This window comes from Salarias fasciatus, chromosome 20 (assembly GCF_902148845.1).
Source record: "Salarias fasciatus chromosome 20, fSalaFa1.1, whole genome shotgun sequence".
In the NCBI taxonomy this organism is placed as follows: Eukaryota; Metazoa; Chordata; class Actinopteri; order Blenniiformes; family Blenniidae; genus Salarias; species Salarias fasciatus.
This window is the reverse complement of record NC_043764.1, coordinates 23,238,017-23,253,092: the sequence shown is the minus strand read 5'-3', so window position 1 is coordinate 23,253,092 and position 15,076 is coordinate 23,238,017. Positions and strand designations below refer to the sequence as shown.

Here is a 15,076-nt window from a genome sequence, read left to right as displayed (position 1 = left end):
CAAAAGAATTTACATGAATTTGCATTTAAAGCTGAAGTCATTTCCATCTTTTCAACATATTTAAAAATTTATTCTGAATTTTTTTTATTTGGGGAGCAGAGGGGTTTTTTAGTTTTATTAAAAACCCGGACATGGTGGCAAACGTCAGACGCAGAAAGCACGGACTTTTACTGTTTTAAAAATAAAATGTGATCATTTTTTTTTCTCTTTCATTGCTTCACATCAGGAGAGACGATGTGTGAGTTTGTGAGAGAAGAACAGTGGAGCGAGGCAGCCAGAGGCGGGCGAGAAGACACTGCAGCAATCAGCTCTGCCCCAGAAAACTCAGTGTGTGTGTGTGTGTGTGTGTGTGTGTGTGTGTGTGTGTGTGTGCGTGTGTGTGTGTGTGTGTGTGTGATGCTGGTTTGTGTTACCTGTAGCTGAAAGGGGCCACGGTAGCCATGTTGACCCGGGGTATCTCTGCAGACGGGGCCTCTCCGTACAGGTTGTGATCCTCCACATCGACGGCGACCTTTGACACCGCGGGCACGGTGAACGCGATCGGTGGAAGCGGCAAGACGCCGGGGGAGGAGGCGGCGCTGCTGTCCTCGGGAGTCCCCATCTCCTCGTCCGATTCGCTGGAGGAGCCGGCCCGGCCTCTGCCGGCGCGCTGGTGGCCCAGCTGAGCGGGCCGAATGTTGCCGTTGTTGACGGCGGCGGACTGCTGCGGGCGGTTTTCCGGCGGCTTCTCCTCTCTTGTAGGGGTGTAATTTGTCTGGCCGGCAGTGTTGGAGTTGTCTCCTCTCCTGACGGGGAGCGACGGGCGCAGGTTTCCGGCTCCGGACGTCTGGTTCTTGTTGGTGAACGTGCTCCTGTTGCTGTTGCCGTCACGCAGGACGTGCGTGGGAACGTCAGCAGGTTTTTTCAGATCCAGCGTGTCCTTGGAGTGAGGCGGCGGCGGGACCCTGCGCTGGGTCAGCGGGCTGCTGTAGGCCGAGCGGGACACCTGGGGAACAGGCAGCCCCCCCGTCCGCTGGAGGAGCTGACCCTTCAGGAGGTCTCTGGACCCCGGGATGCTGGAGGTCCGCGGGTGCAGTGAGGGGGAGTGTGTGGGCGTGTGCGTGGGTGTGTGTTTGGGAGTTTGCGTGGAGGGCCTGGGCAGGTCGCTGGCCCGGCGGCGGCGGTGCGGATCTGCCTTCGGAGAGGAGGGGAGCAGGCTGCGGGGGAGGGGGATTCCTGACGAGGGAGGCCCACGCGGAGCCGACTTCACATTGACTCCCCCACTCATGGCGATCTGAAGGAGCAACGAGGGAGAGAGAGAGACACATCAAAACCCTGACCACTCAGGCGAAAACGCCCCTGTAAGCTTATGAGGCCGGTGTTCATAAAACCTGCCAAAATACGAGGTTATCCATTAATATCTTGATGACTTCGGGTTAAAGTTTAACAGGAGACAAGTCTAATCAGTGAAGCAAGTCTTTTCTCTTCGGGACGCAGAGCGAAGGAATGTGAAACCGAGCACATATGACGAACTGAGTCATGGTAAACCACGAGTTGAGCTTATTTTCAGCGAGACAAGGAACGCCTGTGAAATCCAATTTGCCTGCCGGAGCTCAAAAGGCACAAACTGTTTTCACGCAGACAAACACACGTTCGGATAAACATCCGACAGCAGCGTTGAGACCATATATCATTTTCAGAAAACCTCATAAACTCAACACCATCATGCCAACAAAGCTCTCTGCTTTCTTACACAGGAACTTGAGAAGTTTAGGACCCTCCTCACCTGATTTCCTCTGAGGCCAGGTAATCACAGCTCTCATTAAACTCCTCTGTCCCGCTAAAGAGTGACAAAAACCATCCGAGGACCACGAGAAAAGTTCAACGTCTTTCCGTCGTCTTGTTTCAAAGCACATCTGGGTCGACAGGAACGTTTCATGGACTGTCATATTATTTTGCTGCCTCGTGTCTCTCTGCTGGAGGGAAAGAGGGCGGGAGGTTTTGAGGTTGGAAAAGAGGCAGCGAAGGGAGGGGAAACAGAGGGAAAAACAGCAAGTGTGTGTGTGCGTGTGCGTGTGTGTGGAAGCATAGTGTCTAAGTGGAGCAGATTGATTAGATCTGCTCTCCATCACAACATGTTAAACTCGTGTATGACATCTTACTGTAAAATCAAATTAATTTTACAGTGTAAATGAAAAATTTAGAGCAGTCTGAAAGATTCACGGAGGTGTTGTGTCTTTTTTCTTTTTTTACATCATTCAAGCCTTTTGTATTGTTTTTTTTAAATTGATGTGGGCTGAAAAGTGGTGTAGAGGTTCACACTCGTGACAGTGTCCCAGGTTTAAGTCCAGGTTGGGTTGACTCCGAATTCTCTTTATTTTCAGTAACTACGAGCCACCCAGGTTTAAGTGCAATGTTTTCCATTTCTATTTTCTCATTCAGTTTTGAAAAAAAGCTTAACAAATGCATTTTCATTATTGTAATTAGACACACACACACACACTAAAACGTGTGGATTTAGTGCTTAACCCTGCTTGGCCCGTCTTAAATAGCAGGAATTCTGCTGCCAGAGGACTTGACGGGAAGCTGTCTCCAGTAAAGCAGAGATGTATCGAATTAAGCCGTCAAAGTCACAAGGATGAAATCTTGGATTATTTGACAGCGCGTCTAATCGCGGTGCTGCACACAGCGTCATGAGGATCACGCCAACAGACTCGCACACACACACACACACACACACACACACACTTACACACTAGTGCATTTTTGTTGGGAAAAATCCTCCAGCAGAAAAAAAGACACGTCATCCAAAAAACTGAAAACAGAACCCAAACAAGCATTTTCACCTTTTTAAGAGTGAAAAACAGATTCTTTCAGGCATGCTGACACAGAAAATTAGGATATGTGAGCCGTGCTCCGTCTCTGTTGACAGATGCTCATAAAGGCCTGCAGAGCCGCGGCCGCAGGTAAACACAGACAGATGTGATCATCCATCACTTCCTCCTCCTCATTCCTGTAAACATATCTGTCCCCTTCTCTTTTCCACTAATAAGCATCAGAATTTCCTCGCCGACTGATGGAAGTCCTGCCGGGATTTTCCAGGAGCGCAGGTGCAGTCTGGCTCTCGGTCTATCTGTATGGAAATCGCCTCTTCCCCCGGGAACAGCGGAGGCCGTAGGCCGCTGGTTCTGCTGGCCGCATCAGCTGCTATTGACGACAAACCGCCGTGTACATGAGAAAAAGAGAAAGTACATCTGCTGACTGAAACCAGCAGCTGTGCGCAGGTGAAGGATCGTTAAATCAATTTCACATCCGATTCTTCCGCTGATGAGATGTTATGAGATATTTTACAGCACCAACGTCTCGTACGTGCGTCATGTGTTCAGGTCTTCTTCAGGCTTCACAGACCGTACTGTATCATCCTGTTACATAAATGTCTTTTCAATAGGCGCACTGTTGCCTTGTTAACCCTTTGACCTTAAGTCGAACATTTAGTTACTGTTCACATGTGATCCAGCACCGAGGCAGTAACTCTATTTGTACACTTGTTCTCAATCAAGCAATTACCAAACTGATGAGAGGACACGGCTATTCACTGGCTGGGAGCATCAAAGTTCATGCTATAATTTTCAGAGTTGGTTAGATTTTGAACTTCAGCAATCATACTTACGGGCCAACAAAGATCAATGAAATAGAACCATGGCTGCTTAGTAGATTGAAAATTATTTGATATTATCCCTTTAGAAAATCAGAAAAATACTCGAACAAATAAAGCCAAAAACATGTTGCAATCAACTGAAATTGGAGAATATATGTGAGTAATTCCAGCATTCTGACTCTAGCTGGTCCCCAGTCATTCTGCCTGGGAGGTGCTGACATCTGCTGGATGTTCGGTCCAACTGCAAAAGAGAGGATCTTTCCTCTTTCCACACGATTCTCATATTCTTTGAAATTACTTTTTTACAGTTACCCAGAAGGTGAACTGTATAAGCGGCTTAGAAACATCCTCCACTCCTGTCATGGAGGAACGGCGGGATCACAGCTGTACTTTCTCACCGAGACGAGGATTACGTGGCAGTTTGCTTTAAACTTTCTGATGACATTACCCTGGTTTGGCTCTTCGGTCTCATGACAGACTCCGGCTGAGCCGAGTTCCTGTACGTGTGAACCAAGAGGAACCCGCATGGCCCCTTTTTCTCACAGGCGCGTACGCTCGCCCTTGTGATGAACAGCCTCTGACTCATCACCAAATCAATACATGAGGTGGCAACAAAGACCTCTCTCTGTCTGTGAACCCAAGGACACTGGCAGTGTTAATGTGTGCCACCACAGTCTAGAATTCCTCTAATAAAATGGCTTTATTTACACCCATAATGACAGAATTTCAAACGGCAGCATTAATGTGTTGTCATAAATCACATCTCAATGAGCCGGTGACACCCGGTGGTGAAGCAGCTCATAAATGACCTGAGAGGATGAAGGTTTCTACAACATCAGTCATGACAGAAGGGGAAGAGCAACACCTGAAGTGTATAAACTTCTCAATGAAATGCCGGAGAGCCGCCGTCTCACATCCTACCTGTCAGTGGGGCTCGGGGTCCTCGAGTGTGCCGTTAGGCCGAGCAGCCGGAGCCGGCAGGAGGGAGGTCACACTTCTCCGACGTCCCTGGAACAATAGGCTGTTTTTTCCTGGATCACGTTTGCATCCTCACCACTCTTCTCCCATTGGCTCACGGACCCTCACCATTCACCAAGACAGGAAGCTGCGACAGGCAGAACCGCCACATTCGGCCAATCAGAGGCTCCACAAACGGCCGTGACTCACTTTCAAAGTCACTTTCTTGGATGAAATCACCGTTCACATCTTTGGGCAGAAAAAAAAAAGCAGCGTTTCGCTCACGTCCACGCACGCAGGGACAGATGTCGTTTGAAACAATGAGACTGTTTATGTTATCATGAGTCAGTGACCCAAATGGAAATTTTTTGTGGCCTACAGTGACCCACAATGACACATGTTCATTCTCAGTGAGAGTCTGAAATTCAGCCAAACACGTGTGACGTTGGCTTCATGTACTTCTGACGCCACACAGCGACTTTTCAAATATCCTAAAATCTGCCGTCCTGAAGTTTTATTTGCAGTACAGTGGAAACCACAATTTGAGTCTCGCTATTTTTCTACAAAGCGCGTGAATCACTCACTACTTCAGGAAAAATAAAAGTGCGTGTTTCTGCTCTGACAGCACTTATTATAGAAGCTGGAACAGCGACACAAACACATACACCCACAAACTAAACAGGATCCAGGCCAACCGAGCTGCCAGGGACATAAATATCCCCATGTGAGTTCACACAGCGTGCCTCCGTTCTCCTCCGCGTCGTCAACACTCCGGGGTGATCTTTTTCACGGGTACCACACACTGTGTGTACTATGGATGCTACACTGAGTCATACCGCCCCGGCGATGCTGACTCAGGATGAGAGCCAATCGTGTCACCCCTGGTTATCGAATACCCTCCCTACCCCCATCTTTTCATCCCACTTAAAGCTCTGTCTGCCTCTGCTCTCTCTCCCTCCATCTGCTTCCGAATGTGATCCCAGTTTCAACAATTTACAATAAGTGAAAACACTGGTACCAAAAGGACAAGACATCAAGGATTAAAGCAAATTCACAACACTCTGAACTGTACAGGAATGTAAAGTATAATTCAAAAAGAGCACAAAGCTTCACTCACCCTGTTATTGGAACTCCTACTCCATCTATATACAAAGCAGCAAGTGAGTGTGCGTCCGATCTGTATGCTGCCTCAGTCTCTGCTGTGCTTCTGCCCACTTTCTGCCTGTCTGGCCTCTGAGCAGCAAGCATGTGCATCTGTGTATGTGTGTGTGTGTGTGTGTGTGTGTGTGTGTGTCCCCGTCATTCCACTCCTCTATCACGTCATGCCGCTCTGCCGCTGCCGCAGTACGCCTGCAGCCCAATCCCCGCCTCTCTCCTGCTTTCTGCCCCCACCCCTCATCACAATCTCTATCTCTTCCAGTAATGGACCTGTTGGCTGTGCTGCCTCCCTCTCACCGGTGAAATATAAGCCCGGCCAGCAAACGACAGGCCGCCGCTCCATTAGCCGGATGAGAGAGCTCCGTGTGTCTGCGTGTGTGTGTGTGCTGATACACACTGCTGCTTCTATATTGTGAGGAAGACATGGTAATTAAGCAGATGCAGCCACAACTGTGAGAAGCCAAAGCCCATCATCAGGCTTTCAGGATCTAATTGGTGGTCAAGGAAAGGGGGATGAAAAACGACAGAACTAAAACACTGTGGTAACGACAGATCTGCTGACGACAAGAGAAAAAACTGTGCAAAGCACATGGGTATATACATATATACACACACACAGACACACACCCACACACATCTGTTGTCTATTTCTGGGTCTATACGGGAGTGCGTGCATCAGACGGGAGAAGCGGCCCATCCATCACTCCTCTAATTTGTCCCGCACTCCTAATGAAAAGGGAAGGGGAGGCAGAATGAGAAATAAGGCCGCCACGAAAGAGGAGCGAGAAGGAGGAGCGGCGGAGGAGAAATCAACATGTGCTGAGTAAATGCTCTATTGACAGCTTCTCCCAGCTGACAAATTGAGAGGAACCAAATCCATCTGGATGTGACCTTGAACTCAGCTGCTTTCCAACGGCGCGTCCAGACTCATAAAGCACAGCCTGCAGATCGCCGCTTTCTAGAGGTTAATCTCGTTTAGCAGCAGAGAGACGCTGTGCCATCATGCGATTAGAATATAAAGGTGAAATGCAATCATGTACCTTGCTTTTTGCAGGTTTATTAGCATGGTATGTGTTTCTTTTTCCCTCCAGGATAAAACTACAGTGAGGTCATTTTGTGTGATCGACTATTTTCCTCCTTCTGCTGCTTCCAGTCGATCCTCTCCTGATCGACCTCAGTGTCTTTCTCAGTGTTTCTGTCTCTTGCTTCCTCTCCATGTCTCTGAATATTCTCCTCTCATATTTCTGCTGTGCTGGCTTACAGTTTGACAGATAGACCAAAGGGACAGAGCTGCATATTTAATAAAGGCTGTGGACCAGACCTTTAAATATGCCTGTAGTGCTGGCATTTTACACTGTTATGTTTCTGTTATTCTTTACAATGGCATGTCTGGAGGTTTGATTAAAAACCAGTTTGGGATGTTAGGCTGGAGTAAACTACAGCCTCAGAGCTCTCTGGCTGATCATATATTGATCAGGAACTGACTCGCTCTGCAGTTCTCTGCAGGACATCATCATAAATAATGGAAAACATGTACAAAGACTTTTTTTTTTTTTTCTGCTAACAAATGCATAAACTGTTCGGCCAGCCGTGATGAACTGGCACATGGTATACGGACACAGCACATTGCTCTGAGCACGGCACCTCCCCCCCAACAAAACACATGCATACTGTACACATGACCTCCCTCCTCGCAAAGATACACACACTGTTCCTTTAATGTAACACAATCAATCAATAGCTCACCTCCAAAGCTACTGCTGCTCCTTTCCTCAGCTCCCAGAAAATGGTCCAGATGCATCCAAACTCCTCCAAAATTATCCATGAGCACAAAAAACACACACGACTAATAATCTGTTGCTTTGTCTCATGAAACGGGAAGTGACTTGTAACAGAGGATTATGGGTAAGGGCATACAAGCGTTTTCATTGAGAGTGTGTGTGTGCATTTGTGTGTGTATGTGGGGAAGGGGGCAGCGGGGGGAGTTAATGTCATAGCTAATCTTCTGATGTCCCCCCGGGCACGTTTTCCCCCCCCCTGAGAGACAGACGCTGCTGTCACAAAGGGGCACTTGTGTCACTGTCACCCTGAGGGGCATATGGAGGGAGGAAGGGGGGCAACATGCCGCATGTCTGGATCAGGGGGCCTCAGATGTGCAGCCTAACTCAAATTAGTAGACTGAAGTTAAAAAAGAAATAAATAAATCACAGAAAACCAGAAGAAGCACCGATACGGAACAAAGTGAAAACCAAAACAAGCCGATGTGGTTTAGAGGAAGCTGCTGGTTCTCTGTAAAAGTGTGTCTCTGGTTACCACATGACTCCGTACACACACACACACACACACACACACACACACACACACACACACACACACACACACACACACACACACACGTTTGTATTTCTATCCTCGTGGGGACCTTCCATTGACTCCCATTCATGTCTAACTCCTAACTCTAACCCTAACCCACACCGAAACACAGCGTAGCCCTAAAGAAATGTTTTTGCTCTTTTACTTTTTTCAGTAACAACAACATGGTCAAGAAAACACTGTTTCCCCTCATGGGGACCCAAAAAATGTCCCCGCGAGGCACATCGTTCCAGGTTTTCCTATCCTTGTGGGGACATTTGGGCCCCACAACCATAGAAAAACCCGTACACACACACACACACACACACACACACACACACACACACACACACACACACACACACACACACACACACACACACACACACACACACACACACACACACACACACACACACACACACACACACACACACTGCAGTCTGCACCTCCTGTAACCACACTGAGGCCACTAGATGGTGTCAGAGTGCCCCACGCTTTGACACAGATTTTAACAAGTTCAACATAAACGCATTCTGCATTAGTCTGGCTCATCTGCTTTCGACTGGGCTGTGATTAACACTCCCCTCTGTCCAGTTTGACAAGCTTCCTTCCTTTTATTTGATTTAATCGTCATTTGAACTGGTAAATTATTAGGAACACAACTCTTTTTTTGCAATGATGCCCTTAATGAAACGAGTCTTCAAAGGACAGAGGGTGAAAGAGAATATAGCGTAAATCAAGATTACCAACACATTTGTAGAAATAGAACAATGAAGAATTGTTAAATCATATAAAAAGTAATAAATCCAGCAACAAGGAGTTAATAGGTCGAGAAGAATTTACATGAATCAGTGACAATCTTCATCATGGACAGATTCAAATGTGACTCGGGAGTAAAAATCATAGGTTCAATGCTTCCTGTCGAAACTTTGCGTGTTTTAATAATTTACTATGTTCATGGTGAGGACTTTGTATAAGTTCAATGCATTTCTTTCGCCTCCTACACAAATTCTGTATTTCAGCTTTTCTCATTTCTCATGTCAATTCTCTGCACATAAAGATGATAAAAATACAGATGAAGCAATATGAACCAATTTGAACCAATTTGATCTCAAACAGGTTAGACTGACTTTGTTGCAAAAAAGCCAAAAAGAAATAAAGAAAAAACTAAAATTATTCAAATGACTTTTCTCAAAAACTAAACATGATGAAATTAAAAACAAGTTATTGTTTAAGTCCTTTGAAATTATACTTCCTAAAACAAAACTGATTGAAAAGAATGTTTTCCAACTGTTTAATTGTTTTCCTTGAAATTTGTTGCAACCAAAAATGTAACAAATGACTCGACCTTAGCAAAAACTGGTGAAAGATCTGGAAACCTATCTACTCTTTACAATAATTTGTGAGCTGGAACTTTCTCAAAATCAGCTGCACAATTAGGCTCTGGTGCTGATCTGACGGCGTTCAAGGCTGCATACCAAATCACTTGGCTGAGGCAACAGTTCAGTCCCCAATGAATAAATCTGGAACTTATTTTCATGTGGTTTTCGTAATTTTTACAATTTGTAAAGTCATCCTGCAGTCTGGATTCGACCGGATTTGATCCATCTGGTGATCCACGCGTTTAACACGCCCGGTCCATGAAGACTAAATTAAACTAATCATACTTTATTAACCCCCTTGGGGAAAGTCTATTCTCTGCATTGACTCATCTCATTTGTACAATTTGCTGAGCAGCTACATTACAGCACTCCAGGGAGCTGATGGGGGTCAAGGGTCTTGGTCAGGGACTCACACTAGAGACGAATCAGCTGCGGGAATCGCACCTGTGAACTTCTAATGTAAAGTGTGTTTCTCTAACCTCCAGTGGATGTGGCTGTAAGGCGCTCTATCCATGATGACGCCTTGTTGTGATGAGTTTCAGTTAAACAGAAGTGATTTCTCCACACGTGGGTTAATGAATTCACACAACGATTCTCTACTGCAGATTTCTGTCATCTCACTAAACCGTGAACCGGCCGCGGCGCTCAGGATTTCTCTACTGACACTTCTAACATCGATGAACAGTTTGCTGATGCAACGCAGCTGGAGTGTCTGAGCATTTACAAAAACCTGTACGGACGAGTTGAACCAGCTCAAGCTATTCACTGTTCCCATTCTTAAGTTAACAAATAAACAGGAGAGACAGACAGACAGACGAACAGAGTCTCACACAGATCCTCTCAGGTAAGCGCAGCTCTAACCTGCTTCTGAAAATGACTTCTCTCCAGGACTGATCTCTCTTTTCATCGTGTGGGTTTTAAAAAGATGCACAGGGATTTAAAAGCTTGAGCTACGAGAAAAATAAGGACTACGCTCAAAGTCATTGCGATCAATCAAGGCCCTCTGGCAGGAGTTCCTGGGCTGCACGATGTCTGAGGAGCTCTGGTCAGGAATTCTGATGTCTGATGACAGCGACTCACCAGCGCATCGGGTCTACTCAGTTATCTAAGATCTACAGTAAAATGCCGTCTCAGCAGCTTGTGACAGCTGCCAGCAGTCCCCTGCAGACACTCTCCATGTGTTTTGACTGTGTCCTCGGCTCCATACCTTTGGGAGTGATGTTTTTACAGTTGTTTTAGCTGTAGCGAGCAGGAAAATGAACCAAAGCCCCTTCAGCGTTCTGTTGGGGGTCTCTTCAGACCCTTTTCTAACCTCCTCTCAAAAAAAACTCTTGGAAACCCCGAAAAGTCACCCCTAACCTCCTCTCCTACCCACTGGCTCAAGATATCCTTTACCTCCTCCAACTGGAGAAAATTAGATCGTCCTCACAAGGAGCCACTGATAAGTTTCTAAAAATGAGGCAACCTGCTTCAGATGACCAGAAAAAAGAACTTTTCTTCTGTCCCTGACCTGTTGACCCTTTTCTTTAACTCTCTTGATCTTTTGAAGGTCCTTTATATTAATGTCATTTTTTCATATTTATTTCTTATTGATGTTAATTTTTCTATTATTTCTTAGTGCTAGTGTAATGTAATGGTTGGAGGCCTTTCCTTTTCCCTTCCCTTTGTTGTTTTTCTAATTTAGGTGTTCTGTTTTACTTTTCTTTTTTGTTTTGTTTTTTCCTTTTTCTTCAATGAAACTGTGCAGCATATGTTGAACATGTTCTATGTTAATGTAACACACTGGGAAGCCCTTGTTTAACTGTGGAGATTTGATTAAATTTATGGAAGAATTCATCCTTTTAGTTCAAGTTCCCCCGTTTCTGCAACACGTTGGCACTGGTATGTGTGATATTGAATCATTTCTTCTGTTTCTTATCTCGAAATCTCTTGTATTTTGTATCACTTTTTCCAACTAATTTGCAGTATTTCTACTATTTCTACATCAATTTGTAAACCAACTCCATGAAACTCCGTCCAACAAGTGACCCAGTTTCACTTGAAGGGACATTCCTGAATTACCTACACTGGAAAAACAGGGGTTTTACAATAAATATAACTAAACATTTTCTATATGCTCAGCATAAGGTTTATTTAACAGTAAATTGTTGCAAAGCTGAAATAAAAAGAAAATGAAAGAAAAACGCTAAAAAAACTTAAAAAGTGAGTGTTTTCTGCTTTTTGCTTACGTCTCCTGAGAAAAGCTGCAAAGCTGCATACCTGTAAAATAAGCTGCCTTGAACTTTCCAGACATGTTGAAGCACATACGTCTTTTCATCACCCAGGACAGAACTGGTCTGCGGTTCAGCGGTTTTGTTTCCACAATTTGTTTCGGTCAGACGGCGAGAGGAGGGAGACCATCATGGACGGCTCGGTGCCAGCAGACACTCAGGAGGCCGAGGGAGACGTAGCAGGTAGTCTTCATCAGCTCTTCTGTTAACATCTTTTAAAGTAACTTAAGTATCTAAAAATAAGCATTTCAAATTTATTTCAAATGACCTGAACACGCTAAATCACACATGATTAAAAGCTTTTGCTCTATTTTTGATGTTTGCCAGATTGGAGAACCGTGCCGGATCCAAAACAAGCCGGTTGGATCTTTTCCCAAGAACTTCTGCACAAAAACAAAGATTTAAAAAGCCTGTTTCTCAGTGTGGATGTCAGACATGACCCCAGCGAGCAGGACCGAGCTTTAGTCGCCTTCTACAAGAGAAACAAGGTCCAGTGGGCGTCGCCGCTTTACTGCAAGCTTCAAGGTAAAAAAAACACTTGACACCTGCAGGGTCTGAGCAAACAGGTCCACAAAGTCAAGTGGAAAGGTTTAACCGATGGGGATGAAATATTGTAATTATGTTGCTCCTGTAAGCTTCCAAAATGTTTAAAACAGGTGAATAGATCAGGTGGAAGAGAGGCAGTCAGAGCTCAAGTCGGCTGACTGACTGATGCGAACTCGTCTCTCCGCAGGTGACGTTGCAACAGGAAGTGGAGTCGACCGTCACATGATGTCTACCGTGATTTTCAAGCTTATGAGTGGATTCCATCTAAGCTTCGGTCAGCAGGCAGAAACTGAACACACACACGCCGTCGCTTACACACACACACACTTTTGGAGGCATCGCATGTCAATACATTCATCCTGCTCGGTCAAATCAAAGTCAAATTTGTCATTACTGCAGGAGGTGCAGCGGTCACCAGACTCTTCGAAGGTGAGCCCGATCACCTCGTCCCCTCAGGTTCTGACGAGCTGCTGTCCAGCGGCATGTTCAGCGCCGCCGGGCGGATGATGGGTCACTCCTTCCTTCATCACGGGCCGAGCTTCCCGGGACTCAGCCCGGCGGTTATTCACGTTTTGTTCGGAGGCTCTCTGGAGACGGCTCCTGTGACGGTGCGGGACTGCCCCGACCTCGACGTCCGCGACGCCGTCACGATGGTGAGTCTAACCGAGGTCAGCACGCGCCGAGAGATTCACAACGGCGCATTGCACACTCCGTCTGCTGCTCTACAAATGTGAAAAATACCATCAATTACATTTATTCTGTGCACGCTGCATGAATAGTATGCATTTCTCGTTTCGCTTTATTCCAGCTTGATGGAGAAGGAGAAATAGAAGAGTCTGTCCATCAGCTCTGTCTGTCCTGGAATCTGCCGGCACCAAATGCCAGGAACAGGAAGAGGCTTTCTGACAGGCTCCTGCGGCGAGCTGTAATGTCAAAGTGCATCTGTTCACTCTGCTTCAACTTTCAAACCCATTTCACCTCCTTTACACTACTGCCAAACACCTCTTCGTTATATAATGAAGCATAATATGAAGCGAAAATTCACATTAACCTTAATTTGTTGTGTTTCTCATAAATCTCATCACCAACAAAAAGGTAATGGAAGGCAGGAGTGTTAAATGTATTTTAGTTCCAGGGCCGCATGATGTCCATTTTCATCTGAAGTGGGTCGGATTGGTAAAATATTGCTGTAATAACCTTTAAATCTGAACTTCAAACTTTTTCTTTGTGGTGTATGTGTAACAGAAAATGACTTCAATTTCAACATAGTCAATTTTAATGAAACTTTCTTGTGCAAAAAACAGTAAAATGTGCAAGCATCTTCTCCTATTATGCATGTTTTTACAAACTAACCCTGGCAGCGTGGCTTTGAGGCTAGTTTGATAGCCGAAAGGCAGCTAGAAGGGGAAATGGAAGAACCACCGTTATCTCAGCTTGGGTCTCAGAATCGCTGTTGTATCCGCTATGTGTCCTCAAAAAATGTGTTTTATAAAGAAAAATCAGTTTTCTTAGATATTTTTAGAATGTGCTTTGTGGTTTGACAGGTTGGACTGCAGCCCCTTATGGGCTTGTCTTGGCCCACGGACCTCCTGTTTCGCGCCCCTTGTCTAAGATGCCTTTTATTTTAGTTTTTAAGCAGTTCAAGCGACACCTCTCGGTTATGACTTTCAGCTTTTTTTAGTATCGTATTGTGAAAATCAACTCGTGTCATAACTGGTTATAAACTGATTTACACACAAGCAAGAAAATCTGTGCTCGGTCCACTTTGTGTGATCAGTTTGAAGAAGGATTAAGGAGTAATTAGTCTGTGAAACCTGTCTGTTGTATTTCAGGTTATCGAGCAAACATGGAGTCAAACCAATCAGCTCCGGAGAGGTTTACAGGAGACTGGAGTTTGGCCGCTGCTCACTCTCAGGAGAGACGTGATCCCGGTGCTGTTTCCCAGGGAATCAGACGCACAGGTCACACCGCAGGTACGTCTGTTAACACACCTCCACTGCAACACGCTAATCTCAAAGTAAGTGGCCAATAAGGGGCAACAAACACACAGATCACTTTGCGGCATGTTGGCTGACATGGTAAAATGATTTCAGGTGATCTTGGACTGCATCATATGGCCGTCGTCTCTGACCGTCTTCTTTGAGAGATACGAAGAATATGAAGAGAGCGGCACTGAGGACGTGTGTCGGGTGTCTGGCTACTTGAAAACGTTCATTGAAAATGGTACCTGGCTTTTTTTTTTTTTTAAAGAGATATTTCTGAGTACAGCGTAACATTTTTGGTGAGTTTGAATCTTCTAACTGAACGCAGCTTCTGCGGCGGAGCTGAAGAGCCTGATCAAGTTTTGGATCGGATGGGAGCTGCCTGCCAGGGAGATGAAGGTTGAGATAGTGGAGGCCTCGTTTCCCTCGGCTCTCACTTGTTTCGAGAAGCTGAGGCTTCCGAGACACCACAGGGCTTACGCCACGTTCCATCAGGACCTGTGCGCCTGCATCGCACACCACTCCAGTGGCTTTGGCCGAAGCTGAAATGCAAACGTGAACTGTAAAGAACCTCTGAATGTGAAACTGCTAAGTATTTTGAAGATACCGTTTTTGCTACTTGTCTTTCTCTGGACTGTTTGGTTCATAAACACACATTTTATGCATGAAGAGTCGCTGCTCATAATAAAGAACTTTTGGCAAATGTAGTGTTCACTTTCAACGACATCCACACGATGGCAGCAGAGGTAAAAAAAACACAGAGCTAGATGTTGATCAGCTGCTCTGTTT

At 45.6% G+C, this 15,076-nt stretch overlaps 3 protein-coding genes across 3 annotated transcripts in view; 2 read left to right on the top strand and 1 right to left on the bottom strand.

Moving 5' to 3' along the window:
* Window positions 1-5,793, bottom strand: part of nav1a (neuron navigator 1a) — a 75,491-nt gene extending 69,698 nt beyond the window's left edge. The window contains exons 1-3 of the mRNA XM_030119436.1: window positions 5,712-5,793; window positions 4,559-4,742; window positions 414-1,273 (exon numbers count right to left, since the gene is read on the bottom strand). Of these exons, the coding sequence (XP_029975296.1) occupies window positions 414-1,267 (854 nt within the window). The 5' untranslated portion in view covers window positions 1,268-1,273; window positions 4,559-4,742; window positions 5,712-5,793. The remainder of the gene's footprint in view (window positions 1-413; window positions 1,274-4,558; window positions 4,743-5,711) is intronic.
* The window catches only part of LOC115408633 (rho-related GTP-binding protein RhoA-D), a 644,285-nt gene that overhangs the window by 228,696 nt on the left and 400,513 nt on the right, over window positions 1-15,076 (top strand). The gene's annotated exons all lie outside the window — the stretch shown is intronic.
* On the top strand, window positions 10,286-14,958 carry LOC115408614 (uncharacterized). Its single transcript, XM_030119462.1, has 9 exons — window positions 10,286-10,333; window positions 11,814-11,942; window positions 12,087-12,284; window positions 12,493-12,579; window positions 12,705-12,958; window positions 13,114-13,230; window positions 14,138-14,278; window positions 14,399-14,528; window positions 14,616-14,958. Exons 2-9 carry the CDS (start codon window positions 11,891-11,893, stop codon window positions 14,831-14,833), a joined length of 1,197 nt encoding a protein of 398 aa, XP_029975322.1. The 5' UTR covers window positions 10,286-10,333; window positions 11,814-11,890; the 3' UTR covers window positions 14,834-14,958.

Bases quoted from the DNA above. Each gene is read 5' to 3' on its own strand.
- LOC115408614 (XM_030119462.1), top strand. From the start codon at position 11,891: ATGGACGGCTCGGTGCCAGCAGACACTCAGGAGGCCGAGGGAGACGTA. The intron at 11,943-12,086 runs GTAGTCTTCATC...GATGTTTGCCAG, and splicing joins GGCCGAGGGAGACGTAGCAG to ATTGGAGAACCGTGCCGGAT. The intron at 14,529-14,615 runs GTACCTGGCTTT...AACTGAACGCAG, and splicing joins GAAAACGTTCATTGAAAATG to CTTCTGCGGCGGAGCTGAAG.